This window comes from Salmo trutta, chromosome 40 (assembly GCF_901001165.1).
Source record: "Salmo trutta chromosome 40, fSalTru1.1, whole genome shotgun sequence".
Classification (NCBI taxonomy): Eukaryota; Metazoa; Chordata; class Actinopteri; order Salmoniformes; family Salmonidae; genus Salmo; species Salmo trutta.
In genome coordinates this window covers 16,514,780-16,534,071 of record NC_042996.1, presented here as the reverse complement: position 1 = coordinate 16,534,071, position 19,292 = coordinate 16,514,780, and the positions used below count along the sequence as shown (strand labels likewise).

The window sequence follows — 19,292 nt, the reverse complement described above, 5'->3', positions numbered from 1 at the left end:
ATCTGAATCTTGGATTACAGGGATTCTCCACAACTATATTCAATGTGCGGGACAAAAGTGAGGCTATGATTAAGAAGTTGGAGCTCTTTTCTGTCTCCATTAACAAGGACAACACACAGGTCTTTCCATCATTGTATGATTTTTTTGTGAGCAAATGAAGTCAAGCTTATGGACAATGTCAAATGTGATATAGCGAAGCACCTGAGTGAGTTGGGTCCGCAATTACGCAGGTACTTTCCCAAAACGGATGACACAAACAACTGGATTTGTTATCCCTTTCATGCCCTGCCTCCAGTCCACTTACCGATATCTGAACAAGAGAGACTCATCGAAATTGCAACATTGAATTGAATCAGAAGCCACTGCCAGATTTCTGGATTGGGCTGCGCTCAGAATATCCTGCCTTGGCACATCACGCTGTTAAGACACTGATGCCCTTTGCAACCACGTACCTATGTGAGAGTGGATTCTCGGCCCTCACTAGCATGAAAACTAAATACAGGCACAGACTGTGTGTGGATAATGATTTAAGACTGAGACTCTCTCCAATACAACCCAACATTGCAGAGTTATGTGTATCCTTTCAAGCACACCCTTCTCATTAACCTGTGGTGAGTTATTCACAATGTTCGATGAACAAATAAGGTTTTATATGTAAGTTGGTTAAATAAAGAGCAAAATTATTGATTGAGCTCTTTGACACTTCCCACGAGCCGGGTTGTGACAAAAACTCACACTCATTCTTATGTTTAATGAATGTATTGTATTGTGTGTGTGTGTGTGTGTGTGTGTGTGTGTGTGTGTGTGTGTGTGTGTGTGTGTGTGTGTGTGTGTGTGTGTGTGTGTGTGTGTGTGTGTGTGTGTGTGTGTGTGTGTGTGTGGCAGACTTACAATGATGGCAAACAACAACATGTGAGAGTGCGCTGACCCTGGTGCTTAATGTATGCTGCCTTAATGTACGCATCTGTGACCTAATGATCTCTCTCTCTCTTACTCTCTCTCTTCCTCGACCCCCCACCCCTCTCTCCTTATCCCCATACAGACATAGATGAATGCCAGGAGGTGTTCAACAACGGCGGCTGTGACCATTTCTGCAAAAACACGGTGGGCTCCTTTGAGTGCAGCTGCCAGAAGGGCCACAAGCTCCTCACTGACGAGCGCACCTGCCAGGGTGAGCAGCCGACCTGGCTGACGGCTGTCATACGATCCTGTCTGATGACGTCATAACGCTTTTAAGACAGTTACCTTTGGAAACAGTGCCGTCACTCCATGATCAGATCCCGAAAGGAAAGTGTCACGGAATAGGGATCATAGAAATGGATATACTAGAATATACAGTCGGCCTAGTAGTTTCTATCATACATCTCTATGATAGTAACTCACTCGTGTGCTTCATGTTCAGAGCAGGATCATACATAGAATCAAAACAGGGGTTGGCCTACAAATCATTCACCTGGAATGACACAGATAGGCTTGTTATTACAATTGATTTAACATCCTCCAGTGGGTGTAATTTACTGTCAGCTGTATTAAGACATTCTGCTTCTCTCTTCATATCTTATCCCTGGTTGTGTTTGGAGGACAAATGCAAATTCCTCTATACAAGTCACAGCAAGAGAGACAGGAGAGGAACACATCACAAATTATTTTATTAACAACAACACCCTGCAGTGTTTTTGTCCCCGAACCAAAAACACCAAACAACTCTATCCCAGTGTGTGTGTGTGTCATATTAAACATCAACACTGTCATATTAAACACCAAAAAACTGCCAACAAACAGTTTATACAACTCCATGCACGCCAATATCACACTCAGCCTGGGTGTGTGCTGATGGGAGGAACACACACATACACACACACACACTCCTTCCACCCATCAGCATACCAACTTACCAGCTTTACCAAAACCAAGCTTCCATTTGCTAACAAGTGGTATTTTTATTCAGATTTTTTTTTAAAAACTTGTATTTATTTCATGTTTTAATTCTTTCCATGCTGGTAAGCTCTTCCAGGGAAAATATTTCTTGGTAATACGTGTCGGAGAAGACCTACAGCTATGCCAGGTTCCTCCGGAGAGAGAAAGTGGAGGGGGAGACAAATATAGAGACAGAGTCTTTAGGCTGTTCCTATGCCTTTACAAGGACAGGGGTGATGGAGAATGGGGTGTGCAATAATCATCAGGAACATGAAGACTCCCTACAGGTAGCTGTATTAAACCAATACAGTAGAGGTCAAGACGACAGAGGGAGCAGAGCTTTAGCTTTGCAGACACAGTGTGCTTATTAAGAGGCAATAGACAGGCTACATTCTTTGGTGTTTTAATAAACAGGGACACTGTCCTTGGGTGTGTTATACCCGACCCCACAAACAGACAGACACCTGCACATCAGCCAAGCCAACAACTGGCACCTCTCTGTGAAATGAGATGATACAGTAACGCCTCTCTCAAGTCGTTCCAGCGCTGCGTGGTGGTTGTGGGTTGTGGTCTGATGCTAGTTTCATTAATCAGGTATGATAATGTAACCCCAGCCCATCATATAGACAGTTGCCTGGAGGACTGTAGCAAAGCAGCCAACAGAAGCCAACAGAAGCCAGGCCTGAACAACTTCCTCCTCATGACAAAGTTGATCATAACACGCTGTATTTTTAGCTTCTGTAAATCTCCACAGCCCAGATGACTTGGTATTGAAATAGTCCAGGTGAGTTGGAGACGCTGGACTGAAGTAGTGCGTTGCTACTGTCAGCCACCCAAATATGTCATTACATCGGTCTCACTAAAATGAAATAAAACAATTATAAACCAAAACCAGGGCTTGTATTTGCAAGTGTCTCAGAGTAGGAGTGCTGATCTTGGATCAGTTTGACCTTTTAAGTCACAATGAATATGATTATATTGCTGGGGGGGGGGGCTGATCCTAGATCAGCACTCCTACTCAGAGATGCTTGATACTGTACATACAGCCATTGGTCCAGACCACAGTGAGTTGGTCTGATCTATCCCAGGCCCGGGGTGGAGGGCTTGACTGAAGGACTGAATTGGATCGGGAAGTCTCCACTGAGAACACCTCTTGGTGTTGTTTAGTGAGCAGAGCTCTGCTTTGGACTCCAGTCTGATTAATGGACCGGTCTTATTAGCTGTGGCTGAATAATGGGTGTTTGTGTGGAGAAGAGCCGTAGAGAGTAATATCTATGACTCATATATCAATATTTTATTGTACACTGCTTGTTGGTTTCTCAAGAGGAAGGCAGCAAACATGCTCTCTGCTACAACCAAGGACGATGACTTAATTGTCAGTCCTACACTAGTCTAAACTAACGTTTAGCATGATTATAGGCATGTCTAAGTATTGTGTGGGAGTGCACAGATCAGTGTGTGTGTTTATGTGTGTGACTCTTGAGCAACCAACCTGATATCCTTACTGACACTGACACAGACCCTGTAACCCCGTAACCCTGTCACCCTGTAACCCCGTCACCCTGTCACCCTGTAACCCCGTCACCCTGTAACCCCGTCACCCTGTAACCCTGTAACCCCATCACCCTGTAACCCCGTCACCCTGTAACCCCGTCACCCTGTAACCCTGTAACCCCGTCACCCTGTAACCCCATCACCCTGTAACCCTGTAACCCCGTCACCCTGTAACCCCGTCACCCTGTCACCTGTAACCCCGTCACCCTGTAACCCTGTAACCCCGTCACCCTGTCACCTGTAACCCCGTCACCCTGTAACCCCGTCACCCTGTAACCCCGTCACCCTGTAACCCTGTAACCCCATCACCCTGTAACCCCGTCACCCTGTAAACCTGTAACCCCGTCACCCTGTAACCCCGTCACCCTGTAACCCCGTCACCCTGTAACCCTGTACCCCCATCACCCTGTAACCCCGTCACCCTGTAACCCCGTCACCCTGTAACCCCATCACCTGTAATCCCGTCACCCTGTAACCCTGTAACCCCGTCACCTGTAACCCCGTCACCCTGTAACCCCGTCACCCTGTAAACCTGTAACCCCGTCACCCTGTAAACCTGTAACCCCGTCACCCTGTAACCCCATCACCTGTAACCCCGTCACCCTGTAACCCTGTAACCCCGTCACCTGTAACCCTGTCACCCTGTAACTCCGTAACCCTGTAACCCCGTCACCTGTAACCCTGTCACCCTGTAACTCCGTAACCCTGTAACCCTGTCACCCTGTAACCCTGTAACCCCGTCACCCTGTAACCCCGTCACCTGTAACCCTGTCACCCTGTATCCCCGTCACCCTGTAACCCCGTCACCTGTCACCCTGTAACCCTGTCACTCTGTAACCCCGTCACCCTGTAACCCCGTCACCCTGTAAGCCTGTAACCCCGTCACCTGTAACCCTGTGACCCCGTCACCCTGTAACCCCGTAATCCTGTAACCCCGTCACCTGTAACCCCGTCACCCTGTAACCCTGTAACCCCGTCACCTCTAATCCCGTCACCCTGTAACCCTGTAACCCCGTCACCCTGTAACCCCGTAACCCTGTAACCCCGTCACCCTGTAACCCCGTCACCCTGTAACCCCGTCACCCTGTAACCCCGTCACCTGTAACCCCGTCACCCTGTAACCCTGTAACCCCGTCACCCTGTAACCTCGTAACCCTGTAACCCCGTCACCTGTAACCCTGTCACCCTGTAACCCCGTCACCCTGTAACCCTGTAACCCCGTCACCTGTAACCCTGTAACCCCGTCACCCTGTAACCCTGTAAGGCATGGTCAGTGTTAACTCTGTCCTAACTGTCATGTAGACACTGTCTATATTGTCGATCAGTCCTTGGTGAAGGCATGGTCAGTGTTAACTCTGTCCTAACTGTCATGTAGACACTGTCTATATTGTCGATCAGTCCTTGGTGAAGGCATGGTCAGTGTTAACTCTGTCCTAACTGTCATGTAGACACTGTCTATATTGACGATCAGTCCTTGGTAAAGGCATGGTCAGAGTTAACTCTGTCCTAACTGTCATGTAGACGCTGTCTATATTGTCGATCAGTCCTTGGTGAAGGCATGGTCAGTGTTAACTCTGTCCTAACTGTCATGTAGACACTGTCTATATTGTCGATCAGTCCTTGGTGAAGGCATGGTCAGTGTTAACTCTGTCCTAACTGTCATGTAGACGCTGTCTATATTGACGATCAGTCCTTGGTGAAGGCATGGTTAGAGTTAACTCTGTCCTAACTGTCATGTAGACACTGTCTATATTGATGATCAGTCCTTGGTGAAGGCATGGTCAGTGTTAACTCTGTCCTAACTGTCATGTAGACGCTGTCTATATTGACGATCAGTCCTTGGTGAAGGCATGGTCAGAGTTAACTCTGTCCTAACTGTCATGTAGACGCTGTCTATATTGACGATCAGTCCTTGGTAAAGGCATGGTCAGTGTTAACTCTGTCCTAACTGTCATGTAGACGCTGTCTATATTGACGATCAGTCCTTGGTGAAGGCATGGTCAGTGTTAACTCTGTCCTAACTGTCATGTAGACGCTGTCTATATTGACAATCAGTCCTTGGTGAAGGCATGGTTAGAGTTAACTCTGTCCTAACTGTCATGTAGACACTGTCTATATTGATGATCAGTCCTTGGTGAAGGCATGGTCAGTGTTAACTCTGTCCTAACTGTCATGTAGACGCTGTCTATATTGACGATCAGTCCTTGGTGAAGGCATGGTCAGAGTTAACTCTGTCCTAACTGTCATGTAGACGCTGTCTATATTGACGATCAGTCCTTGGTGAAGGCATGGTCAGTGTTAACTCTGTCCTAACTGTCATGTAGACGCTGTCTATATTGACGATCAGTCCTTGGTGAAGGCATGGTCAGTGTTAACTCTGTCCTAACTGTCATGTAGACGCTGTCTATATTGACGATCAGTCCTTGGTAAAGGCATGGTCAGTGTTAACTCTGTCCTAACTGTCATGTAGACGCTGTCTATATTGACGATCAGTCCTTGGTGAAGGCATGGTCAGAGTGACCCACTATGGTCCAGTTCATGGCAGCATCTCAAATGGCGCCCTATTCCCTAGAGGCCTGGTCCAATGTAGTACACTATATAGGGAATAGAGTGTCATGGGGCTCTAGTCAAAAGTGGTGCACTATATTGGGAATGGTGCCATTTTGGACAGCCCCCGTGTGTAAACAGTAGCATTGCATACGATCTGTGTTTCTCCTCACAGATATTGACGAGTGCTCCTTTGAGAGGACCTGTGACCACACCTGCATCAACTACCCTGGCAGCTTCGACTGTGTCTGTCAGGAAGGATACACTCTGTACGGCCTCACACACTGCGGAGGTGAGTAGGACACAGACCTGCATGGGATTTCACGCACACACACACGCAAACATGCACACATACACACACTCACGCACACTCACACACTTAGAAAGACATGGGAAAGAGATAGACAAACAGGTAGCTAGGAAGAGGCACTGATAGAAATGAATTGACTGACACAAAGTGAGAAGCCCTGAGAGACTGACAAGGAGAAAGCGAGAGTAAGAAAGAGAGGGGAGAGAAACAGAAAGAGAGAAAGAGTTTTTTCATTGTGTCTGTTAGTGTGGGGTGACTGAGCACGTGCAGACGGCGCTGCCGAAAGCACACTCACACCTCAGTTCCCCTGAATATCCCTCCGTACCTGCGGCCCTGCCTGTGTGTGCATGTGTGTGTGTTGTACCTGTCACACACATGTCGAGCGGAGGCAGGAGGTTTGACGGGTGTGTGTGTGTTGTGATCCCACTTCCCCTGGCCCTGTCTGACTGACAGCCATGTTCTTCAGTGGTCGACTAAACAGGCCACTGTCTAAAGGGCGTTCCATTAGCGGTCAACACATACCAGTCAGTCAGATATAGAGCACGGAGAGGACATGAGCTGTCTGTCTCACACTGATGACATCACACACTCACTCGTAGCACAGGCTCTGTCTGATGATGTCATTCTGAACTTTGATGATACTCAACCACGTACACACACACACACACACACACACACTCTGACTGTTTTCTATGTGGTTGTGTCTCAGACATAGATGAGTGCAGCATTAACAACGGGAGCTGTGAACACAGCTGTGTGAACACACAGGGAGGCTATGAGTGTCTGTGTCCGCCTGGTCAGAAACTCCACTGGAACAAGAAGGACTGCACCAGTAAGCACCTAAACATCTACTGTGTGTGTGTGTGTGTCTTCTATACACATAGGAGAGTGTGTGTGCGTGTGCGTGTGTGGCGGTGGTTGTCATGGTGATGTGACCCTCTATGTTCCTCAGAGGCGGTGAAGTGTTTGCCCGACGGGAAGCCAGCGCCGCGCGCCCAGCTCAGCTGTGACAAGAGAGGCGGGGTGGAGGTGTGCTCACTCTCCTGTCCTTCCAACGCACTTTTCCTCGCAGGTACGTGGCTCAGTCCTACACACCCCAACACACACACACACACACACACACACACACACACACCTTACAGCAAGGAGGAACTGTTTTACTCAAAGACCAAACCTTCACTCTTTCTCCCCAGCACAATCCTAGCCTTTAACCTCGACTCTCCTCAATCTGCAATCTACACTCCCTCCTTCTCTGGTTAAACTACATTAATCCTCTACCTTCTCTGATCTGGACTGGTCTGGTGAGGTTTAGTCCCCATGCGCTAGTATTCAGCTGACTCTTATGGATGACCAATGCCTGTGTAGCCGCGTGGTTAACTGAGCTCCAGCCACTCCGTTCTCTCTGCTGCCCTCTAGAGGTCAAGGCCAGTCCTCACGCTGCTCTCAATTCAAGCAGAGCTCCACTGAAAGTTTCCCACTTGGATGAAGGGCTCAGATTAAAGAACTAATCTATCTACCTACCTACCTATCTCAGTCACTGGCCAAAGAATCCATCAGGGGCCTTTCAGCTAAAAGTATTTCAATCAGTGAGTGATTTTGTCTGGTGTTGCCCCTAAGGCTATAAATGCTATAAAGCTATTGGCTGTCAATGCAGGCACCCTGGTCCTCCACAAATGTGCTTAACACAGACGAACATCTGTAAAACAATGACATTCTTTTGTCGGCCATATTTCTGTTAGGACTGCTTTGAGTAGACAGCTACTCCGTTTGGCTGCTGTAGTGTGAGACTGATGGATAGCGCTCAAACACAAAGTGAAATAATATAGCTTTTTTATCTTTCTGGAGAATGTCTTAATTTGGGAAAGCTTTTACATTCTTGTGGTTGCACGCGAAGCCCTGCGTCGTCTTTATTCACATCCTGCTTTATGACTAGATATGACTAGATATGTGTGTTTGTGTGTGTGTATGCGTGCGTGCGTGTATGCGTGCGTGTGTACGTGTGCGCGAACATTCATTCATGAGCATAGATCTGTCATTCGGGATCTGTCATAATTTCTCTCCATCCCTAAGGAAATGTGTATGTATGCACGTGTGTGTGCATTTGTTTGTTTGTGTGTGTGTGTGTGTGTGTGTGTGTGTGTGTGTGTGTGTGTGTGTGACTGAGTTGTGTGTGTGACTGAGTTGTGTGTGTGAGTGTGTTTTCTTTTATGGCAGACTTCATATGGCAGTCTCTTGTAACTCTTAAATAGTAGAGAAAGTGAGGCCATAGAAATCTAATACAAGTATTTTACTCCTCTGCACTCCATCAGAACCTCAACTAGCCAAGAGAAACACACATTGCCATCACACGGTTAGCGCACACACACACACACACACACACACACACACACACACACACACACACACACACACACACACACACACACACACACACACACACACACACACACACACCCCCCAGGCAGTTGGGTCACACTGCTCCTCAGACGGACCCCTCTATCACTTTGACAGCAATCCCATATTTCCTCATGTCCCATGTCACCCTGTCCCTCAGTGCTGCCGGTTTAATAGCCATAAACAAGTCAGCCAGTGGCAGAAGACAGGGATACTGCAAGCAGAGCTAGTCTAAACAGATTGGCCTTGGATGGACAGGGTTGTAACTGACATGTACTTGTGTGTGTCCCGCCAGACTCTGAGAACAGCTACACACTTAGCTGTGGTGTGCCTGTGCAACCTGGGAAGGCACCACAGAAGAGGAACGCCACCACCGCCCTGCTCACCTGTGCAGGTATGCAATGCATTATGGGACATGTAGTCAGAGATGTTATGCTTTGTTCAATATAAAGATATTTAACCATACCACTTCAGCTAAAACACACACATACCATGAGATCAGGGTCTCGTAGCTCGGTCATGACCTTTTGGCGTCGATGCAGTTGAGATCTTTTCACTTCTCCCGTTGCCGTTGAGTTTAAATTCCTCAATTTCTTCATTCCCTCCATCGGAATCTTCACTCCCCTGCCTTTGGTGCTCGCCATATCGTCACTCCTATATTTCCTTCAGCACTCTGTAGATTCTGGACAGGGAGAGGGCCCTCGCACGGCCAGAGGAATGCACTAAGAGGGAGAGAGAGAGAGAGAGAGAGAGAGAGAGGGAGAGGGGTGGAGAGGGAGATGGAGAGTGTGTGTGTGAGAGAGAGAGATAGAGATGGAGAGATAGAAAGACTCACCATCTGGCTGGGGGTGTGAGTGTTAAGTGATATGAAATACAGCTCACCTCAGAGTGCCAATCCTGGACCGTCCCCTTTGAATCTCACAGCTCCCCCAGACATGTGGTTCGTCTACGCTCTCATCACGGTCTATCATTTCACGCTCCGATAACGGAAGTGGTAGATGATGACGGCGGTTACGATGATGATGGTGGTGATGATGATGATGATGGTGACGATGATGATGATGGTGACGATGATGATGATGATGGTGACGATGATGATGATGATGGTTACGATGATGATGATCAAGACAGCTTTTATGTGGCGTCCCAAACCGCAAACAGCTCAGTCCATTCAGCGCCTCTGCTTTTCAGCAGCAAACTGGAGCCAGTGGTGTCCTGGTGAGTATGTTGTTAGTGGTTAATGGACAGAGCCACACACACAGCCCTTCATGGCCTCTCAGTGTGCTGTGTGTTTACCTGGCTCCGATCTCAATGTTCCTATCCACTCAGCGTACCCATAACCACACACACACACACACACACACACACACTCTGACCCTTGCATGTCTCCAGCACCTCGTTAAAAGGACAGCCATCCCGACCACCCAATACATGACAGACAAACAGACACAAACACACACATTCCGTCTACCTTCCTCCCTGGTGTCGGCTGGACTGCTGATCGCCGGGACGATGTGGGTTTTTGGTTTTGCCTTTATTGCCAGAGAGACAGACAGAGCGCGATGAAGCATTTGGCTGTGTTAGTTCCTCTGTGACCTAAACTTCACCTCAACCAGGGAACACCAATAAAGGTGTCCTGGAGATGCACTCTGAAGTGCGTGATCATTCATTAGTGTATATTTCTGTGTCTTTCTCCTTTATGTAAATGAAGATACGTTACCCCCGCCCATCAAGCAGAAGGCCCGCTTCAAGGTCAAAGATGCCAAGTGTCACCTAAGACCCAGGAACAAGGAAAAACACCGAGAGACGTCCAAGCCGAGCCTGCAAGGTAAATCCTGCTACTCCTAAATGACTGTACAAACTGTACTGTATAACACAGGCCACTCCTAACGTAGAGTGTACAGCATCAAGTAATACAGACCGAACTAAGAAGGTATACATGATGCAAGATACTGTGGCTGTAATATAAGCGACAGTTAGATGTGTCCTGAGCTGTGCCCTTACACCTGCCATAACTCCGGAACAAACAATACTAAACAATGCACAACAGCATCCTATCAACGTCCTCTTCTGATCTTCTTCCTCATCCTCCCCCTCTTCTTCTCAGGGGGTCCGCTCCCGTGTACTGACGACTGCCAGGTGACCTTTGTCAATCTGAAGTGTGACTCGTCTAAGAAGCGGCGGCGTGGACGCAAGTCCCCTTCCAAAGAGGTTTCTCACATCACAGCTGAGTTTGAGATGGAGATGAAGGAAGCCTCAGGTCAGTGTGACTGTTCAACCTCAGGTCAGTGTGCGTGTGTGTGTGTGTGTGTTGATTGCATATACGCCACATTTTAGACTCATGTAACCTGTTTCTGTATGGGTGTGAGTAATGTGAGTTTTCTGTTATATGGAGTGTGTGTGCTTGTGTATTCCTCTCTGCAGACTTGTGTAACGTGGACTCTGTGTATTTGTTGTGTGTGTGTGTGTGTACTGACTGTGTGTATTCCACTCCCCAGACTCGTGTAACGTGGAGTGTGTGAGGGAGCGTATGAAGCAGAGGTTACAGAGTGCAATGCGGACCCTGAGGAAGTCCATCAACAAGCAGCAGTTCTATATCCAGTTCTCTGGTACCGAGTACGAGGTGGCCCAGAAACCTGCACTGCACGTTGAGCAATGCAGCACCGGACAGGTCTTACGGGACGGCAAGTGTGGTGAGCATCCTGTGCAAGGCATCCTGGGATATGGAGTTGTTGTAGCTTACTGTTCCATATACAGGTAACTGCCAAAATAAAGAAAAACACTTGAGTAAATTAGGGATACAAAGTATATTGAAAGCAGGTGCTTCCATACAGGTTTGGTTCGTGAGCAATTCCTAAACAATTAATATCCCATAATGCTTGTATAATGTATAAAAATGCTGGGCAGGCCCAGTTGCCCATTATTTTTTGTCTACAATGGCAATTCCCCCATCCACAGGGGGTTTGAGTGGTCACTGAATGGTTTGATGAGCCTGAAAACGATGTAAACCATACGCCATGGCCGTCTCAGTCACCAGATCCCAACCCAATGGTGAATGTGCATAAAGATGACTGCCCCCATGTACTTACCACAAATAGCTTGCTCGCTACGTTCGGCGTATTGTACATTACTCTCCGTTACTCATTTTCTTGTATCGGTATAGGCCTACACGATCCCAATTTTAGCTCCAAGCACCTGGCAATTTGAAAAACGGGAAAAGTCGTTTGTGCTGATTTACTGGCACGTTGAACCAGGTTGCGCGCCGTAGTTTAAGAACTCTGTGGGTAGTACTAAAAACAATGACGTCATAACTGAATTCCTCCATCTTTATGCACCTTCATTGAACACTTAAGAGAGATTCTAGAGCGGCGCCTTGGAGACAGCGTTTTTCACCACCATCAGCAAAACACCAAATGATGGAATTTGTCATGGAAGAATGGTGTCGCATCCCTCCAATAGAGTTCCAGACACTTGTAGAATCTATGACAAGGTGTATTGAAGCTGTTCTGGTTTTGTGGTGGCCCAACGCCCTATTAAGATGCTTTATGTTGGTGTTTCCTTTATTTTGGCCTATACATCACAGCTGCAGTTTGACACAATGTGTAGGCTAAAGCCAACTTCCGTCTCTGTTTGATGCAGTGTATGCGGGATATACCATATCATGATATGCTAAACATGTCTCTCTCTCATCTCTCTCTCTTTCTCTCTGTGTGCATGTCTATCTCTCTCCCTGTCTCAGTGAGCTGTGGTGTGGGGACGTACTATAGCGGAGACCATGATCAGTGTGTCGTGTGTCCCCCTGGTACATACCAGGACACAGTGGGTCAGCTGTCCTGTGAACCCTGCCCCAGCACCGAGGGACAGGGCATCGCCGGGGCCAAGAACGTCTCCCAGTGCGGAGGTGTGTGCGTGTGCGTGTGCGTGGCAGTCTTATGTGTGCGGTACTTTGGCACCACCCTGTGGTTATTCAACGGTATTTCTAGTTCTATTGGAGACCATGGTCTGTTTCAAGGCATTTCCCACTTTGTCCTCTAGATGGCAGCAAAGACCAGGGTTCCATAGATAGATCATCCTGGCTAGCTCAGTCGGTAGTGCATGAGACTCTTAATCTCAGGGTCGTGGGTTCGAGCCCCACGTTGGGCGTTGCCTTTTGATTCAGAAGGGATTTCATAACCTCACCAGCGGTACTCTGGAACAGACTCGATCTCATTGAAGTTCTACTTCCTGCATAATAGGTCAGTTGAAGAGATGTGTGTTATAGAGCCTTGTTAAACCTCTTCTTCTCTCCATCTCTCCCAGGCCAGTGTCCGGCTGGTCAGTATTCATCAGATGGGTTTCGTCCCTGTAACCCCTGTCCTCTGGGCTCCTTCCAGCCGGAGCCTGGCCGTGTACTCTGCTTCTCCTGTGGTGGTGGCCTCATGACCAAGTACGAGGGCTCTGTCGCCTTCAGGGACTGTGAGGCCAAAGGTAACAGAGAGAGAGAGAAAGAGAGAGAGAGAGAGAGAGAGAGAGAGAGACAGAGAGAGAGAGAGAGAGAGAGAGAGAGTGTGTGCATGTATTACTCTCATGTTTGTGGCTGTGTATTTCTCTCCGTAGTCCACTGTGCTCCTGGACACCACTACAACTCCAGTAACCACCGCTGTATCCGCTGCCCAGCCGGTACCTACCAGTCAGAGTTTGGACAGAACTACTGCATCACCTGCCCTGGCAACACCACCACTGACTTTGACGGAGCCACCAACGTCTCTCACTGCAAGAGTAAGGCCAGTCTCCCATTAGTTCATTAGTGCAGTGAATTATTTTAGTGTTGCACATGGTTAGAGGACTCAAGTGACAAGTTGTCTTGGTGTGACACGTGCTAAAACATTTCAGTTTCCTCTGTACTCTAAGCCAGGAATTCTGAAACGTTTTCACTCGGGGCCTCCCTTCCAGCATTGGGGAACATTCCGCGGCCCCCTGCGTGCGCCACGTCTATTATTAAAGGCACATCACTGTTCATGGCAAACTGTTCACACTGGAGAGAATTTTGCAGGTTTAAAGCTTATTTCCTGCAATTCTTCACATTTTGTCATGGGGTTCAAAGAAAATGTTTCAGTTTTGAAGCAAATTTTCGTGCAATCCTATACATTTTGCCATGTCTAATCTGTATTCATGTGATATTTGAGTGACAAAAAAATGACAACAATATCTGTGGACTAAAAAGCCTAAATATAAAAACAGTAGCTGGCATGGGCTAGTTGATCTGGACATTTCTGACAAGTTATAAATAGCTCTGTAAGGTATGTAATGACTAACATGACAAGAGGAACTGATGATGCACAACCCAATTTAGACATGTCACCTTGTGCATTCTACTATTACAAAAAAACAACAAACAAATGAGGCGTCCTGCCGACCCCTCACCCCACAGTTTGGGAACCACTGCTCTAAGCTATAGACATGTTCCTTGCTGCTAAATTAGTTCAATTCAAAGCCATAGTCTCCAGTGCTCCCTGACTCATCCAAGTCTCTTCTCCCTGTCTTAGACCAGGTGTGTGGGGGTGAGCTGGGGGACTTTACAGGCTTTATTGAGTCTCCTAACTACCCCGGGGACTACCCGTCCAATGTAGACTGTATCTGGACCATCAACCCCCCTCACAAGAGACGCATCCTCATCGTGGTGCCTGAGATCTTCCTCCCCATCGAAGACGAGTGTGGAGACGTGCTCGTCATGAGGAAGAGTGGTAGGCACAACCAGGAAATCATTCTTACTGTGCCAGCCAATCAGACAGCGTGATATTTAATTTCATCAGCTAGCCAGCCAATTAGATTGTTACATTATTGTAGTTAGTCTATCTTGCTATTTTAATATTCGTCAAGTATTATTTCAGCTGATTCCAAACTCTTGGTTGGTCCATCTGTCTGTCAATTAAATGTAGCCGCTCCCTCTTCTTCCATTAGCCCTGCCCACCTCCATCACCACCTATGAGACGTGTCAGACATACGAGCGGCCAATCGCCTTCACCTCCCGCTCCCGCAAGCTCTGGATCCAGTTCAAGTCCAATGAGGGCAACAGTGGCAAGGGCTTCCAAGTCCCATATGTGACCTACGATGGTCAGTCTGCTGTAGCTTCTACACTTCTAAGCTGCTCAGACTCCCTAACATTCACCTGTGCCTTATTAAGTCAACTCTAATGTACAGTGTGACAAGGTGTGTTTGATGGTGGAATCTTAATACACTTTTTGTGTCAGCTGAATAATGTAACCCTGTGTTTCTTCCTGTCTGTTGTTTTGAAGAGGACTACCAGCAGCTGATAGAGGACATTGTCCGGGACGGCAGACTCTACGCATCAGAGAATCACCAAGAGATACTGAAAGTAAGCAACTCTCCATTATGTCCAATTACTGTATAATATATATTGTAATTAATAGATAATACTATACAGTGTATAGTATATTATCTTCACTGATAACTCCCTCTCTCTGTCTCTCCCTCTCCTCCATGCAGGATAAAAAACTGATCAAAGCCCTGTTTGATGTTCTGGCTCACCCCCAGAACTACTTCAGGTACACGGCACAGGAGTCCAAAGACATGTTCCCCCGCTCGTTCATCAAGCTGCTGCGCTCCAAAGTCACACGGTTCCTACGGCCGTACAAATAAGCTGCTTATCCTACGCCCCCTTTCCACCATCTACTCCTCCCTACCCTTCACCTGCGTCCTTACCCTGTCAACATCCCCATATGTCTTCTAATCCCCAAGTCTATACCCCTACATCTCTCCTACAACCCCCCCCGCAAATCTAGCCCTCTCTTCTACACCCTCTACTCTGAAACACTTATCTTACACCCCCAACCCTACCCAGAGTTCCTCCTGCTCGCTATCCCAGCATTCTCTGCACAGGAACAGAGAACCGTCTCTCCCTCTTTTGTCTTTTTTTTCTGCAGTCCTCGTTTTTACAGCTTTTCCCTTGTACTTCTGTTTTGGTTTGGTTTGTTTTTGTGTTGTTGTTGGTTGTTGTTTTGGTTATATTTATATGTGTTAGAACTTGCAGAAGCCCACAACATGGATGTTTGATATATATGTACGTACAGACATGTTGGCTACAAGTTAAATGTATGTGTATCTATGTACGTATGTATATTTGTGTTTGTGTGAACATACGTATGTGCACGTAGATGGTGTGCAAGAGTGACGTCACACGCAGGTACATAGATGTATCTTTATTTTGTTATTTTAAAAGGCCCCTGGCGTGCACAAAAAAAACGATGGGTGCACATAAATCATATTTTAAATCAACATTTTCACATGGGAAATTATTTCTAAAGATATTTCTGATTTCAGCATCCCAGACCATTCCACCTCAAACTGAGTACAGTGAACAAATAAGTTAGATTTTTCCAAAAAGTCACTTTTTTAAAAAAGATATATAACAAGATGAAAAAACTACCTGCAAGTAACAGACGTTGCTATAGAGAGAAATGTATGTGATGTAACTAATATTTGGAACTTTAATTGCACTTGAATTTTATATTGTAAACTGTAGAAAAAAAATCTAAGTTACATTTTTCCTTATGTTTTGTGTTGTATAGAAATGTTTTACCTTGGTTGTAGCAAAGAGAGAGACAAAAATATGTCCCGTTTTGTTCTCACCACAAAAGCCCCCAGTGTTCAATTGTTTAGACAGACACCATCAAATCTACCCATTTGGCCTGAAAAGCAGTATTGCCAGTAAGTAATAATTTAAAAGGAAATGTCCTTAACGACCCACTACTATTTTAGTTGTGGGTGTGCTCCCTTCTCCTAACTCTGCCTCATCCCTTTAAGACCCTCCTGACTAGCTGCCAGAGAAAAGGGGTGTTTTGTGTAAAGCTTCTTATATGATGGCACTAAGTGCACACTCAAAACCACCTGCTTTTTACGAGTGTCCACTCTCAATCTGTCCTATTTGGACTTCTCCCAGTTTCTGTAAGTCATCAACCTAGACTGTTGATTTAATATCTGTAACAAATATGTTAGTTTGTTTATATTTCTGCACAATGCAAGTGGAGAAAATATGTATTGTATGATGAGGAGACTGTTGATTTGGAGGTGAATGTAGTAGCAGAGAGACAGAGGTCTATTTGAAAGTATTGTGATGTCTATGAGAGTATCTGTATGTACATAGCACTTGCAACTGTAACCATAACCCAGAAAGCGCCCAAACTGACCTCAACTAGTCAAACGTTCTGACAAAATTACACTTTCATTGTTCTCCCCCTTGTAAGAGTCCATTTAAGCAATAAGGCCCTTAGCTGTGGTATATTGGCAATATACCACAAACCCCTGAGGTGCCTTATTGCTATTATAAACTGGTTACCAACATAATTACAGCAGTAAAAAAAAAAATCTGTCATACCTGTGGCATACTGTCTGATAAACCACGGCTGTCAGCCAATCAGCATTCAGGGCTTGAACCACCCAGTTTATGATGTCTGATATACCACGGCTGTCAGCCAATCAGCATTCAGGGCTCGAACCACCCAGTTTATAATTGCCTATACAGCACATCTATTACAGACCTATTAAACTGCTAATACACCGCTACTACACGGTTATAAACAACTTAAATTCTTTGTGCTGGGCACAAGGATGATAAGCATAATTATATGTCTTGTATCTTCTAACCTAGAGGCCATATACTGAAGGCCACTGATATGGGATCAGATATAGTCATTCATTCATAAATTCTGCATTGTGCCCTAGCACTGATCCAGGACCTGTTCATTCTAGTCTAATCGTAACCCCCACTGTTGTGTGTAGAGTTGTGTCAGAAAATGTTACTAGTCGTCAAGTCAAAGCCCATTGGAGGAGGTGGTCCGGGGGAGGGACCTCGCAACCTCTATTCCAATGAGCTTTGAATAGAATTAAGCTAACAAGGGCGGAGGAAGCATGGATTTGACAGCTAATGTTTTCAGATACAACCAAGGTGTTTGTCCACTCAGTCCACTCAAAATGGTTGTCGCCTGCAGAGGTGTAGCTAATGTTGGTACAGTGCACCCACTTCCTGTTGAGGGATGTTTTGGGCGTTTAGTGTGTTTGATGATGATGATGATGATGATGATGATGATGAAAATTGGTATGAAATGTAACATTTTTTATGATTGACTTTTCCTGAGAATGTATTCTATTGTGTGTGTGTGTGTGTGTGTGTGTGTGTGTGTGTGTGTGTGTGTGTGTGTGTGTGTGTGTGTGTGTGTGTGTGTGTGTGTGGATGTGTGTGTGCGCGTGTGAGACAGTGTGATACAGAAAGAGTGCATGTTCTGTGTATGTGTGTGAGCAAGTGAGACAGAGTGTGTCCGTGTGTGAGTAGCTTGTGAGATCGAGGTGGAGAAAGAGAGATACTGTATGTAGGTACTTTAGTCCATTTTATAGAGGGATAATTTTAACGTTTGTGTTAGTCGGTTGTACCCAAAGAGAGAAACTGTATCACAGTGTTTTGCCATTGTTTGGTCCATGAAAATCCAGTAAAGAACAAATTCAAATAAAACAGTAGCAGAAAAACAACTCCAGCATGCTCTGTGATCTGCCCTTGTTTAAATGTTACTTGTTACACTTTACTTTGCACTTTTCTATATTATCTAGCATCTTTTGTCTCCATGGGTGACTGCAGGGCATCTTACACAGACTGAAATATGTTTCCTGAAAATGTAGCTGACATTGCCAATATTGGACTTTTCTCAAAACGAGGATAACCGTTCTGAGGATAAAGACAACACACAAACAAACCTAAGTGCAAATTGACACTGAGTCAAAGTTTATTTTCTTGTAAGATTTATTTTCTTGAACACATAAATGCAGTATTCAATGATCCTACTCTGTACCTTTATTCCATAAATCCTGCATCTATTGGAAGAACCTATTGGAGGCTGTGTAAGAAGTCTGGCTGAATTCACATCACAGCCAAGTTAGCATTGTTGTTTCTTACAGTAGCTGCAGCATTAAATGAGTCTGACAGCCAAATCTGGTGATTTCTTTTGAACTTTACAGGACGTTATCAATGCTGAGAATCTCCAGGCAAATGAGAGAGTGGCAAATGTGTAGATAAGGCCTTATCTTCATGCCTCTCCTCTTTTCTTACAATATTTCTCTGTCGGCACTGGCATCCATTTTTAATGTTCATTGTCTATTAATTAATTAAAGTCAGAGTTTAGATTGAGGACTTCTAGTTTGTTTTTCATTAACTTCAGCTTCTTATTTTAAATTATGTTTTCAAGAGTAGTTGAGTATAGTAATAGGCCCTAGTCTCCAAAGACAACAAATGTTTAACTAGGCAGTGGCGCATTTACACAAATTATAAAGACATCAGCTATGCCTACTATGTCCAAATTTGCAACATGATGATTCTTGTAAATTGTAGGTGTACTTTTGGAGCCCTTCCTATTTGTAAAACGGTAAATGTAGGTTAAGGAGAATACGTTATCATAATATTTCTTTGCAACTGTAATCTGTTGAAAATAATTAAAAGTTCCCCTGAAGCCAAGGTCAATTGGGTTGCAGACATCCATCATGTCATCTTGCATTATTTTCAGTCAATTTATTTGATGTATTCCAG

The 19,292-nt window shown here is 45.7% G+C and overlaps 1 protein-coding gene and 1 non-coding gene across 2 annotated transcripts in view; both read left to right on the top strand.

Moving 5' to 3' along the window:
• LOC115180172 (signal peptide, CUB and EGF-like domain-containing protein 1) overlaps nucleotides 1–18,249 on the top strand; it is a 92,959-nt gene extending 74,710 nt beyond the window's left edge. Inside the window, exons 9-23 of the mRNA XM_029742052.1 lie at nucleotides 1,043–1,171; nucleotides 6,194–6,310; nucleotides 7,038–7,160; nucleotides 7,281–7,400; nucleotides 9,018–9,116; nucleotides 10,434–10,550; nucleotides 10,830–10,982; nucleotides 11,221–11,415; nucleotides 12,462–12,623; nucleotides 13,022–13,189; nucleotides 13,319–13,480; nucleotides 14,248–14,445; nucleotides 14,663–14,815; nucleotides 14,998–15,077; nucleotides 15,209–18,249. Coding sequence (XP_029597912.1) covers nucleotides 1,043–1,171; nucleotides 6,194–6,310; nucleotides 7,038–7,160; nucleotides 7,281–7,400; nucleotides 9,018–9,116; nucleotides 10,434–10,550; nucleotides 10,830–10,982; nucleotides 11,221–11,415; nucleotides 12,462–12,623; nucleotides 13,022–13,189; nucleotides 13,319–13,480; nucleotides 14,248–14,445; nucleotides 14,663–14,815; nucleotides 14,998–15,077; nucleotides 15,209–15,361 — 2,129 coding nt within the window. The 3' untranslated portion in view covers nucleotides 15,362–18,249. The remainder of the gene's footprint in view (nucleotides 1–1,042; nucleotides 1,172–6,193; nucleotides 6,311–7,037; nucleotides 7,161–7,280; nucleotides 7,401–9,017; nucleotides 9,117–10,433; nucleotides 10,551–10,829; nucleotides 10,983–11,220; nucleotides 11,416–12,461; nucleotides 12,624–13,021; nucleotides 13,190–13,318; nucleotides 13,481–14,247; nucleotides 14,446–14,662; nucleotides 14,816–14,997; nucleotides 15,078–15,208) is intronic.
• trnak-cuu (transfer RNA lysine (anticodon CUU)) lies at nucleotides 12,793–12,865 on the top strand. Its single transcript has one exon. It is a non-coding gene; the product is annotated as a tRNA-Lys (tRNA).
• Nucleotides 18,250–19,292: the final 1,043 nt, after the last annotated feature.